The sequence below is a fragment of the Lupinus angustifolius genome, unplaced genomic scaffold (assembly GCF_001865875.1).
Source record: "Lupinus angustifolius cultivar Tanjil unplaced genomic scaffold, LupAngTanjil_v1.0 Scaffold_468, whole genome shotgun sequence".
NCBI classification, from domain to species: domain Eukaryota; kingdom Viridiplantae; phylum Streptophyta; class Magnoliopsida; order Fabales; family Fabaceae; genus Lupinus; species Lupinus angustifolius.
In genome coordinates, this window is record NW_017727855.1 from 61,170 (window position 1) to 73,937 (window position 12,768).

The following is a 12,768-nucleotide window of genomic DNA, read 5'->3' on the forward strand; positions in this document are numbered from 1 at the left end:
CCTGCGGAGAAAAGTATAGTGTCAATTGTAAGAACTGCTAGGAGGACAGAATCTGAAACTAGGTAATGATAACAATTTTTTTTATACCAGTACTATTAAAAGTATTCATTTAATATGATGAATAAGAAATTAATTTTTTGTACCGAGTATCTACTTCTCTCAACATGTATCTTTTAGAAAATCTAAGAGGTTTCAGACTACTAGACAATAATACATTTGTTTGTAACGTCAAGGCAAAGCAGGTTGAATTTCAGAAGGATCGTGAAAGAATAAAATAAATAAAATGGACCGCTTATATTTGGATAAAGCCACACGATTTTTTATTTGTCTATCTTTTTATTTCATAAATTTCTCAAAATAGAAATATTTCCTCGTAGAAGAGATTAGAATTTTTTAGCTTTCCTAAGTTAGTAAGCATTTCATTCCAAGAAAAGGAAGAACTTTAATATAGCTCTAAAATAGTAAGTACTGTAACTAGTTTTCTTAGCCATTCATGTATTGCTTTACAATAATTATACAAAATTATTACTCTCTCAAAAATCGCGGCACAAAACTGCAATCGGTAACTTCTCTTTCCACATTTCTCCATTATCCAGAATCCTCTTTTCCTCACCATTTCCTCGTATGATTTCCAATCTTCAATTCTTCTCTACAATTTATTTTGTTTTTGTTTCACCACCACAAATTCAATTTCGTTTTTTCCTTCTGATTTTTTGCTTGCTTCAATCTGTTGTTTTTTGTTCTGTCTATTGTTAATGGAAGTATTGTAATACCAACAAGGCTTTAGACTAGTAGTATAATATTGACCAAAAGTTTCATGGTTCGATTCCAAAAGGAGAGAGGGACAGTTGTTGGGAGAAGCAGTTACGAACTTTGAAGGGATTAGTTCAGTGATAACCCTGATTATATACCAGAAAATTTAATTATTGTGATTGCTGGTTTTTGCAAAATCAGTTTCTTCTAGTTTTATGAAATATTTGTTCAGTCATTTATGCTTTTGCTGAAATCAAATTATGAAGTATAGTTAATTCAGATATTACATTTTAGAGTAAGGACCTGGTTCAAAATTTTTGCATGCACCAACTTGGTTCCTGGAAATTTGAAATGCACAAAATGGGTTAAACTAGTCCTTTTTAGTATTCCTTATTACTTTTGTTACAGACTATTTTGACTCGCATTCTTGATCTTTGAGCACTGGTTTGGTTTTTTATATTTTTGGGATCAAATTGATACACAATTTTTTTTAAGAATGAAAGTGAATATTTATTCTACATTTTAATTCTTGATAAGAAGCTATATTCCTGTTGGTGGTCTTACAAACCAAGAAAACTCTTTGAAGAGAAGTAGCAAAATAAGAGTAATCGCAATGTTATCTGACTAAATTGTAGTTTGCATTGAACTGTATACTATTCAGGGAACCACATTTTGTACTTGTGTAATCATTTTAGAAAGTACTACATTTCTTAACCAGAAGCATAAAAACACAGTTATTTCTTGATGCGGTATTTGGTGCTCGGAGACCAACTGCTATCCTAATAAAACCATAGTTACTCAATCATTGTTACTATATTGTTGACATTTTGAAACTTATCTAGTGGCTACATTCTTTGTGGTGTATCTTGGAAATAAATGTGTGATTTTGACATTAGAATCATTGTTTTTCTAGCAGAGAATGCAGCTCCAGAATACCACAGATACAACCAGCCTTAGCTATTGGTTAAATTGGAGGGTTTATCTTTGTGCATGCTGTGTTTTATTGCCTATGGTTCTTGCTATTCTTGTAATATGGAAGTATGAGTGTTCAAGGAATTTTTCATCCTGCAAAGAAGAAAACCAGCAAGACACAAGCTGCACTTTGTCTGGTGAAACATGGAAACCATGCCTTAAAGAAATTCACCCTATTTGTTTGCTAGTTTTTCGAATTATTGCATTCGCTTCTCTTTTGGCGACGCTAATTGCTAAACTTCAAATCAGTCGTGGCACCATATTTTATTATTACACTCAGTAAGTATTTCCATCTTGTTGACTTCTCTCACTATTTACTTGGTTTATAGGTCCTATCATGATCATAGTGGTGTTCCTTACTTGGTGATTCATTTTCCTAGTTTTAGTAAAGCTATACTAGTGAAAAAGTTCTTCTTTCTTATTTCAGAAGTATAATTGGATTCAGAATCATTTATTATTTTAAGCTTTCTTGTTGGTTTCTACTCAGTTTTATTTCAGTGCTTCTCTTTACCATTTTCTTCTAACTTTTGGTTGTGGTTACTTTGGATTTTTTGCAGGTGGACCTTCACCTTAATTACAATTTACTTTGGGGTATGGCTCTTAATTCTTCGAAGAAGTCATCAATTGTATAGCTCCTGGTCATATATCATATTATACCACATTGTGATGCTTATTTCAGACACAAATATAGTACTCATGTAAATCAATGTTTAAATTGCACTCCTCAACCGCAATGGCATCGCGACCACGATTACATCCGCAACCACAAATTTGAGTCTCATTGTCTGAACTCTGAAATTTCTTTTTGTCTTTTTGTAGTGTGCGTCTATGCTATCAGCTTATGGGTGTTATCAGTATAGGAAATCAAGAAGCACCACCCTTCATGCTAATTATGCTAGAATAGACACTGAGCAAGGGCCAAACATGCCTCTTTTATATCAGGATGCTACAAATCAGGTTGCTACAAATCAGGTTGCTGATCCGCAAGTTGATATACATGAGAGTCGAGTTGCAACCATTTGGAGTTGTATCTTTCAAATTTTATTCCAGGTATATGCAGAAAGTCAACAGTTGTAGCTTATAGAAAAAATAAATATTGTCCATTGAAAATCAAGCATTTCTCTGTTATGTGTTTCTCTTTTCTTTATATGTTGAAGAACTCACTATATTTTATTCTCTTTCTATGTGTGGTCTAGTCTTCTATTCTTTTCTCCTTCACTTTCATTATGTCTTTTATCATGTATTTTATTTTAGCCTTCAAAGTTGTAACGCAATTTAGCCAATCTTGTTAATCTGATTCTGATATATGTTATGAATTAGTTTGCTAAATTTAAATAGGTTAGGATTGAATGTAGATTCCGTTGTGGACCTTATATCATTATTTTAAATAAACTGGATAATATATGCCTGAACTCAATTTCCTTTTTAATCATGTCAAGAATTTAACATCCATTCATGTTGATCTTAATATGTTCAATTTATGTCCTTACACAGATGAATGCAGGATCAGTGATGCTCACAGATTGCGTTTATTGGTTCATTATATTTCCATTTCTTACCCTGAGGGATTATGATTTAAACTTTGTGAGTAGCAACCATCCGAAGATTCCCATACTTCATACTTCTCTCTTTTGTGCTACAAATTAAATGTTTCTGAATTTTCTTTATTTTTTTCCTAACCTAATGAGTTTATGTTATGATTGAACTTAGGGCTCGTTATTATATAAACAAATCAGGCCTATGGTGAGTCATTTCAATTGATCCATGGGCTAAAAGAGTTAGTGCTGATATATGTTTAGCCTCTCCATGGAAAGGCTATTTTCGAAGAAGGAACATGTCATAATTCAGTTTTTATGTTGGGAGTTTAGCAATATAGTTGTCAGAATCTAAGGCTCCGCCTTCAGTTTGCATTTCAAGATGATAGTTCATGACATTATGTATAGATATTTTTTATAAGCAGTTTTTCTTGTGGTGAACATGCTTTCTTGCACACTACTTTTTTTGTGTATCTCGGATCAATAAATTCTGTGATCATCAGAGAAACTAAAATAAGGTTAGTGGGTACATAAAGATTCAATTTGCAATGAATTTTACATCCCATATCACTAAAAAATTTAAATAGAGAATGTTATGAATTTAAAACAGAATAATGTAATTCCTAAATCGTGATGAGATTTGTTATTATCTGATGGATATGCTAAATAATTAATATTAGAATGCCTGTACTGAAAATGTGACTATCTCCTTCAGGTATACGCATGTTGTTGCCAAACTTCACCCTCGGTTGCTGTATTCTTCATTACAATAAGAAATAATAACCACATATTAAGTAGATTTATAAAATTGATTTAATAAGATATGTCGGTCTTGATATCATTGGTTGTTCTTGAACTGAAATCTTTTGTTCTCTTACCCCCTTCATTTCTGATGTTATCTGTTCTCTCATCATTCATTTGAATGATTTAATCTGATCAGTTTTGTCCAACTTGTGTAGATGACAGTCAACATGCATACACTCAATGTTATTTTGCTCCTTGGAGATACAGCTTTGAATTGTCTGGTGAATATTTTCATAATCTTGAATATCATTGTATGAAGTAATTGCTTAAAAAGACTGACGTTGCATTACTTTTACCTACATATTTCAGCAACTACCCTGGATTGGGATCTCTTACTTTGTGTTATGGACCGGTGTTTATGTCATTCTTCAGTGGATTATTCATGCTTGCATCTCAATTTGGTAAGTTCTGCTATAATTCAACTAGTCAGAATGTGCAGATACAATAGTTTAAGTAACAATTGTGGTGATTCCCTTTCCAACAGGTGGCCTTACCCATTTCTTGATTTGTCTTCACCCTACGCTCCATTATGGTATGTATATCTCTCTGTACATATTTGAATAGTTTCAAATCAAACAAGAAAATCAACAATACTAAATGTACATCCAAGGCTCTCATTGCATCATACTGCATATATTTATTTTTCCGTTCATACTTGTTGGAAATGAGAGGGTGAACCTTAGCGCAGTGGTAAAGTTGCTTGCCTTGTAACCAAGAGGTTACAAGTTTAAATCCTAAAAAAGGCTGCATATATATATTCTCCTAAAATCCTATCAAGTGAGAGTCTCACCCTTTTTTTGCTTGTGAGAAGGTTGCTACATTTTCATTTAAGTTTTTTATTCTAGTAATTTTTCAGTTAAAAGTAGAACAATGGAAGAAAATGAGAAGTTCGTTCAAAATCTATTTTTAAGTCATTACAACAGAATTATTGTAGAGGGGGTGAGTTTGGCGTAATGGTAAGATTGTTGCTTAGTGACTATGAAGTTAGTCACATTTCCTAATCCTAGAAACCTTCTCCCCATTTGCAGGGTAAGGCCACGTACATCTATCCTCCTCGGTTTATAATAATTGAGAGCCTCGTGTACTGGGCCACATTTTATTTACTAAATATGTCATTTGTAGCATGTGTCTAGGATTGTTTTTATTTCCATGTCCTCTTTTCTTTTTCTCCAATTATTTAAACTTTACAAATGTCTTATCCAATTTGTCCTTTTCTGAACTGCAGTTATTTGTTGATTGCATTGTTGCATATTCCATGTTATGGCTTCTTTTGGCTGATTGTGGAAATGAAACATTATTTTTTGTCAAAATGGTTCCCTTCCTCTTACCAGTGCTAAAGATTGAGCGCAATCTGTGTTGGGTCCATTTAGAGCTAGTTGCAGTTTTGCCTGTGCCAAAATTGCATCCAGCTCTCCCCACTGCAAAGTGGATGGTGATTTATGTTAAATGCTCATGGCTCAAACAAATTATGGAAACTCAGCCAATACAGTGAACCTTCCAGAACTGAGTTTAGTTCTGCTACCATTAAAACTGCTTCCCAGAGCATAGAAGCAGAATTTTTCAATTGCATAATCAGAACTATAATCAATCTGTGGAGTCAAGATTATGAACTTGTGCAATTCTTCAGAGTTCACTTGGATGACATATGTCTGTTATTACTGAATACCTCATGCATATATAGTTGTTTTGTATAAGATGTCAGATTATTATTATTATTACAAACAAAATATGCTGGAAGTTAAACTCAAGAAAGACCGTTAAAAAAATGCTTGTAAATTCTGATGAGAGAATGGATTTGAAAAGGTTAACGTTGGAACATGTTTGTTTTGCTTGTAATTTCTTATTTTGGGAGACTAAAAAAGCTGAAAAGAAAAAGCAGCATATCTGCACTAGTATTGCAAACAAAAGGTCACTAGCCCTGGTACCACTTTTCACTCACAAAGGAAAATGAAATACAACAGTTTTCCAGATCTAAAAAACTAAAATGACAAGTTTATCTTATATTAGTGATATATTTTGATACGATGACTACTTATAAGCTATTATGTTTCTATTTATTATTAGTTAATAAAGAATAATAAAGAGCCAATATGTTCTGTTTCTATTCATTGGGTAATAAAGAGCTAATATGATTGTTAGGAATATTTAACCTATGTTAAGAGCACTTATATGACTTATTATGCTATTTATGTACGAATTTATTTTTTCTGCGTCGGTTTTTTTCTCCATGTTGTATAAGTTATGTTCCTTCTTGATGACACATTTCTTATCTGCATTTTTTGGCTACATAACCAACAAATTGGTATCTAGAGCTATAACTTGAGGGATCTCTGAGTACAAACACAAACCAAAATCAAACACAACCAAAATACTTTATCTATTACCTTCTATTGTCAAAATAAATTTAGAAGTAGTGTCTGCTGCATTTTCACCTCCAGTGTTTACTGGAAAGAGTTATCATGTGTGAGCTATTAGAATGAAAGCTTTCTTGGATGCTAATGATCTGTGGGATGCCATTGAAAAAGATTATGTTATTCCAACTCTTCCAACAATTCAATATGATTGCACAAATTCAAAATGAGAAGCATATGAAGCAAAAAGAGTCCAAAGCAAGAGCATGTCTATATACAGTTGTTTCAACCACCATTTTTAAGAGGACAATGATACTCAAAACAACATGTGAAATTTGGAACTTTTTTATGCAAGAATACGAGGAGATAAAATGGTCAAAAGGGATGCCAGTGATGAATTTGATCCGAGAATTCGAGATGCAAAAGATGAGAGATTCAAAAATAATCAATGAATACTCTGATAAACTTCTAGCCATTGCCAACAATGTAAGACTCATTGGTATTCAATTTTCTGATTCTAGAATAGTTCAAAAGATTCTAGTTACACTTCCTCAGAAATATGAGGCTGTAATTTTATCTCTAGAAATGTCTAAGGATATGTGAAGCATTACCTTGGCAGAAGTGTTGAATGCATTACAGACACAAGAACAAAGAAGATTTATGAGACAAGAAGGATCACTGAAATTGCCTATGTTTCGATGAAGATAAGGATTCATTGAAAGCTTGAAGATGACTCAACAAATCAACATGTCATGGACTCAAGGATCTCATATCTAGACTAAGTCTTACAAGAGTCATTTTTAGAGTCATAGATATGTGTCTTAGATATTGAGTCTAGGTTAGGTAAACCTAAGTGTAATTCTCACAAGTCTTAAAAATAATCAAATAATTTAGATGAGACATGTCATCTAGATTATTATATGTTCATGCATTAATCATATATGTTATTTATGCATCATAGGCATAAATATTGCTAAAATATGTATAGTTGATAAACATAACATATAGGTAGTTTACCATTTTACCATTTAGCTGAAAAATGTGTCAGTTAATTGATTAAGGAATGAGTTAATCTATTAACGTGAATTCGGTTTTAACAGATAACTGAATACCTGAAATCAGTTATTCTCAACAACCCGTTAATCGATTAAAAGGGCACTTAATCGATTAACTGGGTCTTAGAAAGATTTTTTATATAAACTTTGTTTTTAGATCTTGCACCATACATCATATCGTTCATTTTAGAATTGCTATGTTGCATATTTTTCGTGCTCATTTGTGTCATTTAGGCAGAGAGAAATGCATTGTGAGATAGTGAGAGATGGTATCATTTTTAGGGTTTAATTTTGATCTAATTGCATGTGATTAATGTGTTAACATTTGCTATCTTCTTTTGCATGATTCTTGCATTTCTTTAGAAGAATTCTAGGATAGAAATTATTTGTTTTCGCACATTAATTAACTCATACATATTCATGCTCATTTGTGAGTCTTGTATAGGTTTTTAGTCGAGATTTAATTGTGATATTTTGAGCTACATTGTGTTTGATAGTACTCTGTTTTTTGTACTAAGATTTAATAAGGGAAATCGTCTCTTGGTGTCGTACCACCAAAGAGGCTCAATGAGTCTTCACCAAGACTTAGAGGTCTTGAGTTTAGAACGTTTCTTGGTTGGGGCTAGATCGTAAGAAAGGTTTTCTTAGGCGATTAGGTGAGTCAAACCAAGAGATTGGGTTCTTGGATTCAAGAAGGGAGCATCTAAGTTTGTGTATTGGAAGTGTGCATGTAAAAATACATTCATTTCAATATCAGTGAAGAAAATCTCCCGAGATCAGAAGGGGATGCCTGGGTGTAGTTTGCAAGTGGACCCGCAAACGAACCAGGATAAAATTCCTTGTTGCGGGCTCTTTCTATCCTTAATCTCTTTAATTTCAAGTTGTAATATTGCCTAATTTTAGTTGATAATTTGGATACTGTAAAATTGCCATATTGAGTTTAATTATGTTCAAGTATATTTGCTTTATCTGATTATCGGTGAGTGGCTGAGCAATAAGCCACTTCACAACTTGATGTTTTATGTGAGTTAATCGCTGTTTTTTGTGAGTTAATCGATTAAGACAGAGTGTTAATCGATTAACTGAGGCTTTTTCCAGAATAAGGCTTTTGTGCAAAAAGCGGTAATTGGTAACCGTGACACCAATTCAACCCCCCTTCTAGGTGTGTTCTATCCACTGATACCTAACATTTCCCTCTTAAACATTTGGTCTAGCGAAATTGTGGAGCTTTCTTTGAAAATGCATTCATGGTCCCCATCATAGTCCCACTGTGTTTTCTTTTTCCTCAACTTATCTGGTTTATCCTAGTGTAATACCTTCGAAAGATCTTGTCTAGACAATATATCTCCACCTACCTATGCAATAGTCCAAAGTTGTCAGTTCCATCAAACGTTTCAACCTTATGGAGTACAACAATGCAACACACTTTGGATCAGTGCTAACCATACATGTGTTACACCCTTGCACCCAAGTTAATACTAAAGTCATTTCCTACATGTCTACCAATGTTGGTGTTGCACCTTGTGTCCATGTCAATGTTCATGTTATATCTTACATTAAAGTCAAGTAGTGTACGTGAGTTCTTCTGGATTCTCTACAAAATAACACCCTTTTGTCTTATGAGATATGGATAAACCACTTCTCATCTTAGATGATGTGATCCTCCTTAGCAACTATTGAGATATTTGCAACACTTGTCTCAGAGTCTATGCTGCACCTTATCTTTGACTTGGTTCAAATCCAATGCTTAAATTTATGGGGTTCTAGATCTTACACAGTCATGGTGCCCACCATAGTTCCACTGTGTTTTCTTTTTCCTAAACTCATCTGGTTTATCCTAGTGCAATGTCTTTGGAAGATATTGTATAGCCAATATATGTTCACCTTCCTATGCAATAATCCAAAGTTATCAGTTCAAAACTTTACCAGATTGGATATAAAGGATATGTGAAAGAGTTTATAAATGGAAAATACTCATGGAACCATGGACTAAAAATTTTAGTTCAAGAGGTGGTCTTTTACTTATGGATCTTTGCTCTTCTAATGCCTAGCAACAATGGGATTCCCCAACTTTTGGAGTGGCCCAAGTCATGGATGAGTAAAATAATATTTGATAGTCTAATTGTAATTTTTATTTGGAAAAATTAAAGGCAAAGACCAAAGGGTCCTGACGAGTGATAAAAATTCGATTTGCTAGACGCAAGAAGCAACTCAACTTTGTTACATGTTTGGATGTAAGCACCCCCCTTTTCAGCCTCACGAACTACACGTAAACATCTCACACCTTATCCTCGCCTATCCCTAACTTTATGTATGTTGTTCACCTATATATTGAGCTTTGCAAGCTACACACTTGCTACTTTCAGTGCTCTTGAATGCATAAGAGATTTTCATTATAATTTGAGTTTCACTTTACATATCTCACACTAAGATTCACTGAAGTTTCTCACTCAAATTCCAAACAAAAAATTACACCTCATCGTTTGTTTTACACTTTCCCCTCTCCAAATCCTATGGTGATTCCTCTTAATACAAAGAATGAAGAATTCTAAGAATTGCTAAGGATTTATAGTACCCACAGACATTTGGTGTCAATCTTGTCAGACAATTAATATCAATATCACATAATGCTCTAGGTTTTCCAGACTTTGTAAAAGAACATAAAAAGTTTTCTGAAAAACTAAGTAACTTGAATGCCAAGATATAAAAGTTTAATTTACGTTGTATACAATTGTATATGAAAGTGCGTATTCATTAATGAGACTTAGGATGTATTATATATACTTTCAAGAAGTCCTTATGCCCTTTCCAAGAGATATAAATCATTTGAGAAGACATTGGTTCATATGGAAGATGTTGGTTCAGTTTGAAACTCAAAATTGTTGCAACAACACTAGATAATTGGTTACTTAGTCACAATAATTAATTACTCAATCTTACTATCGATTAAGGTAACCAATTACTCGATTGGGTAATAGACCACTCTTCTTTACTTTTTTCCCAATAACCTCTTAATTTGTATCAAGTCACTTGCTACTCTGTTTCTAGTAATATGTCATTCAGATTTCTAAAAGTTCATTTTAAAATATTTGAAAATCATTTGAATCCTAGTTTAAGTTTATAAGAATGTTTTGAAAATCATTTCTAACAGCACCGTGATATAGAGAAACAATAGAATTAGAAAGGAAGAACTTAATCTTGAAAGTAATAAAAGATCTTATTAGTTGTGTGCTTCCTTTTCATGCATCAAGTCATCAAAATTTAGCCGAGGTCTAGGAGAAGGCTCTTCAGCACAATTTCCCCTAATTTGATGATGACAAACCAATATCTTTTGATATTTATTTCTTGATTGTAATAATTCAATTTTTGATTGCAAAAGTTATGTTATCCCCCTTGTTAGGTATCAATGACATAATACACCTAGAAGGGGGAGGGTTGAATATGTGTCACAATTCCCACTTACCGCTATTCACATCGAAGCCTTATTCTAGAAAATCACTCAGTTAAACGATTAAATGACTAACTTAATCGATTAAATCACACTTAACAGACAGTTGTTGGATGGATCAATTACACATCCACTTACAAATTATATAGAAATTATATAGCAAATATATTTGAATATAAATGATCTTGATATGACATAGTTACTATATTCAAATTATCAACTACAATAGGCAATTAAAAACAACTTAAAACAATAAAGAGATAAGGGTAAGAAACAGTCTGCAACAAGGTTATTATATTTGTTCGTTTTACGGTCCACTACAAAACTACATCTAGTCCTCCCCTTCCGATCTTGGGAGATTTTATTCACTAAAATTGAAGCCAATGTATATTACATACACACTTCCAATTACAAGACCTTGAACGCTACCTTCCTGAATTCCCAAAACCTCTACCTTGGTTTCACCTCACTTATCGTCTAAGAAAACCTTTCCCACAATTCAGCCCTAACCAAGAGTATGTTCTAAACTCAAGACCTCCAAGTCTTGGTGAAGACTCTCTATATCTCGTTGGTGGTACGACACCAAGAGACAATTTTCCTTGTTACAAAAAGCACAACAAAAACAGAGTAATGTGAAGCACAAAATAGCTCAGATGTTACAATTAAGAACAAGCTATAAACCCTATAAAAATCTCACAAATTATTATGAATATGTATAAGATCAGAATCGTGTAGAACATGTAATTTCTACCCTAAGAAATCTCTAAAAGAATTGAAAGAATCATGCAAGAAAGATAGAATGATGAACGCATTTAATCACATGCAATGGATGACATTTTAATCCCTAAGCATGATCTCTCACTAATCTCACATGCAATTCTATCTGCCTATATGGCATACAATGAGTATGAAAATATGCAACTTAACAATTCTAAAAATGAATGAATGAATGAATGTATGAAGCATGGTCTAAAAACACACAGTGCTTCCTCATACTCTTTCATCAATCGATTGACACTCATCCATTTTTTATCCATTATCTATAAAAGAATTGACAAAAAAATATAATGAGCATAAATCCCTAATGCTTGAGTTAAGTTCAACAAGCAGAACAAATACATTATTATGTAATTGAAAATAGGGGAACCCTAACTCATAATGTAATAGAGTGAAATAGGTCAGAAACCTATCTCAATACAAGCTAAATGAGTGAAATCACTTTCACTCATTTATAAGGAAAATATTTATAACTCAATACAAGCAAAATATAATGTAATTAAAAAGGCAAATTTTTATAAGGAAAACTCACTTTCAATTTGGTGTTGAATGAGTGAATGATTTTGGAGGTTCATTTTCGGTTGAACGAACGAATGATTTTCAAAATCGATATTAAATGATTTTTATGTTCAATGAGCGAATGATTTTCGAGGGTGATTTTTTGTGTTGAATGATGATGATGTTAAATGATTTTTGAGGTCGATTTTAAGAGTAAATGAGTTTCATTGCTGAGTAAATGAATGTTGGAATTGCTAAATGTGTGAGAATGTGAGGACATTTAAATTTTCTATAGTCTGATAGCATCTTCAATAGTTCTTAATGAAGAAAGCATTGTAAATTGGACCTAATTAACAGTGTCACCTACAAAAAGTGATGTGGAAGACTTCTCATTCAAATATAGTGAAGGTAAGTATTCCATAGTGCAACTTGAATGAATCATTGTGGAAGATATATTAAATTTCTTTAATAATAATTTTTTAATGAAATTCAAATTAATAATGATATTATGACATTCGATTAATTTCAATTAATTGAATATATTAAAAAATTAATAATAATAATAAATAACATTC

At 32.7% G+C, this 12,768-nt stretch overlaps 1 protein-coding gene across 5 annotated transcripts; it reads left to right on the forward strand.

Annotated features, from left to right (window-relative positions):
• The first annotated feature begins 358 nt into the window (after positions 1-358).
• LOC109341482 lies at positions 359-5,905 on the forward strand. Of its 5 annotated transcripts, none has more exons than XM_019579409.1 (10): positions 359-461; positions 1,667-2,004; positions 2,283-2,316; positions 2,545-2,775; positions 3,220-3,309; positions 4,220-4,285; positions 4,374-4,465; positions 4,549-4,596; positions 5,290-5,752; positions 5,800-5,905. In XM_019579409.1, exons 2-9 carry the CDS (start codon positions 1,673-1,675, stop codon positions 5,399-5,401), a joined length of 1,005 nt encoding a protein of 334 aa, XP_019434954.1. In that variant the 5' UTR covers positions 359-461; positions 1,667-1,672; the 3' UTR covers positions 5,402-5,752; positions 5,800-5,905. The 5 variants fall into 5 exon arrangements, with proteins under 5 accessions (XP_019434954.1, XP_019434955.1, XP_019434956.1 ...); XM_019579410.1 differs by having other exon boundaries at positions 1,670-2,004; XM_019579411.1 differs by having other exon boundaries at positions 366-470.
• The last annotated feature ends 6,863 nt before the right edge of the window (positions 5,906-12,768 follow it).

Bases quoted from the DNA above. Each gene is read 5' to 3' on its own strand.
- LOC109341482 (XM_019579406.1), top strand. From the start codon at position 494: ATGTATTGCTTTACAATAATTATACAAAATTATTACTCTCTCAAAAAT. The intron at 2,005-2,282 runs GTAAGTATTTCC...GATTTTTTGCAG, and splicing joins ATATTTTATTATTACACTCA to GTGGACCTTCACCTTAATTA. The intron at 2,317-2,544 runs GTATGGCTCTTA...GTCTTTTTGTAG, and splicing joins TAATTACAATTTACTTTGGG to TGTGCGTCTATGCTATCAGC.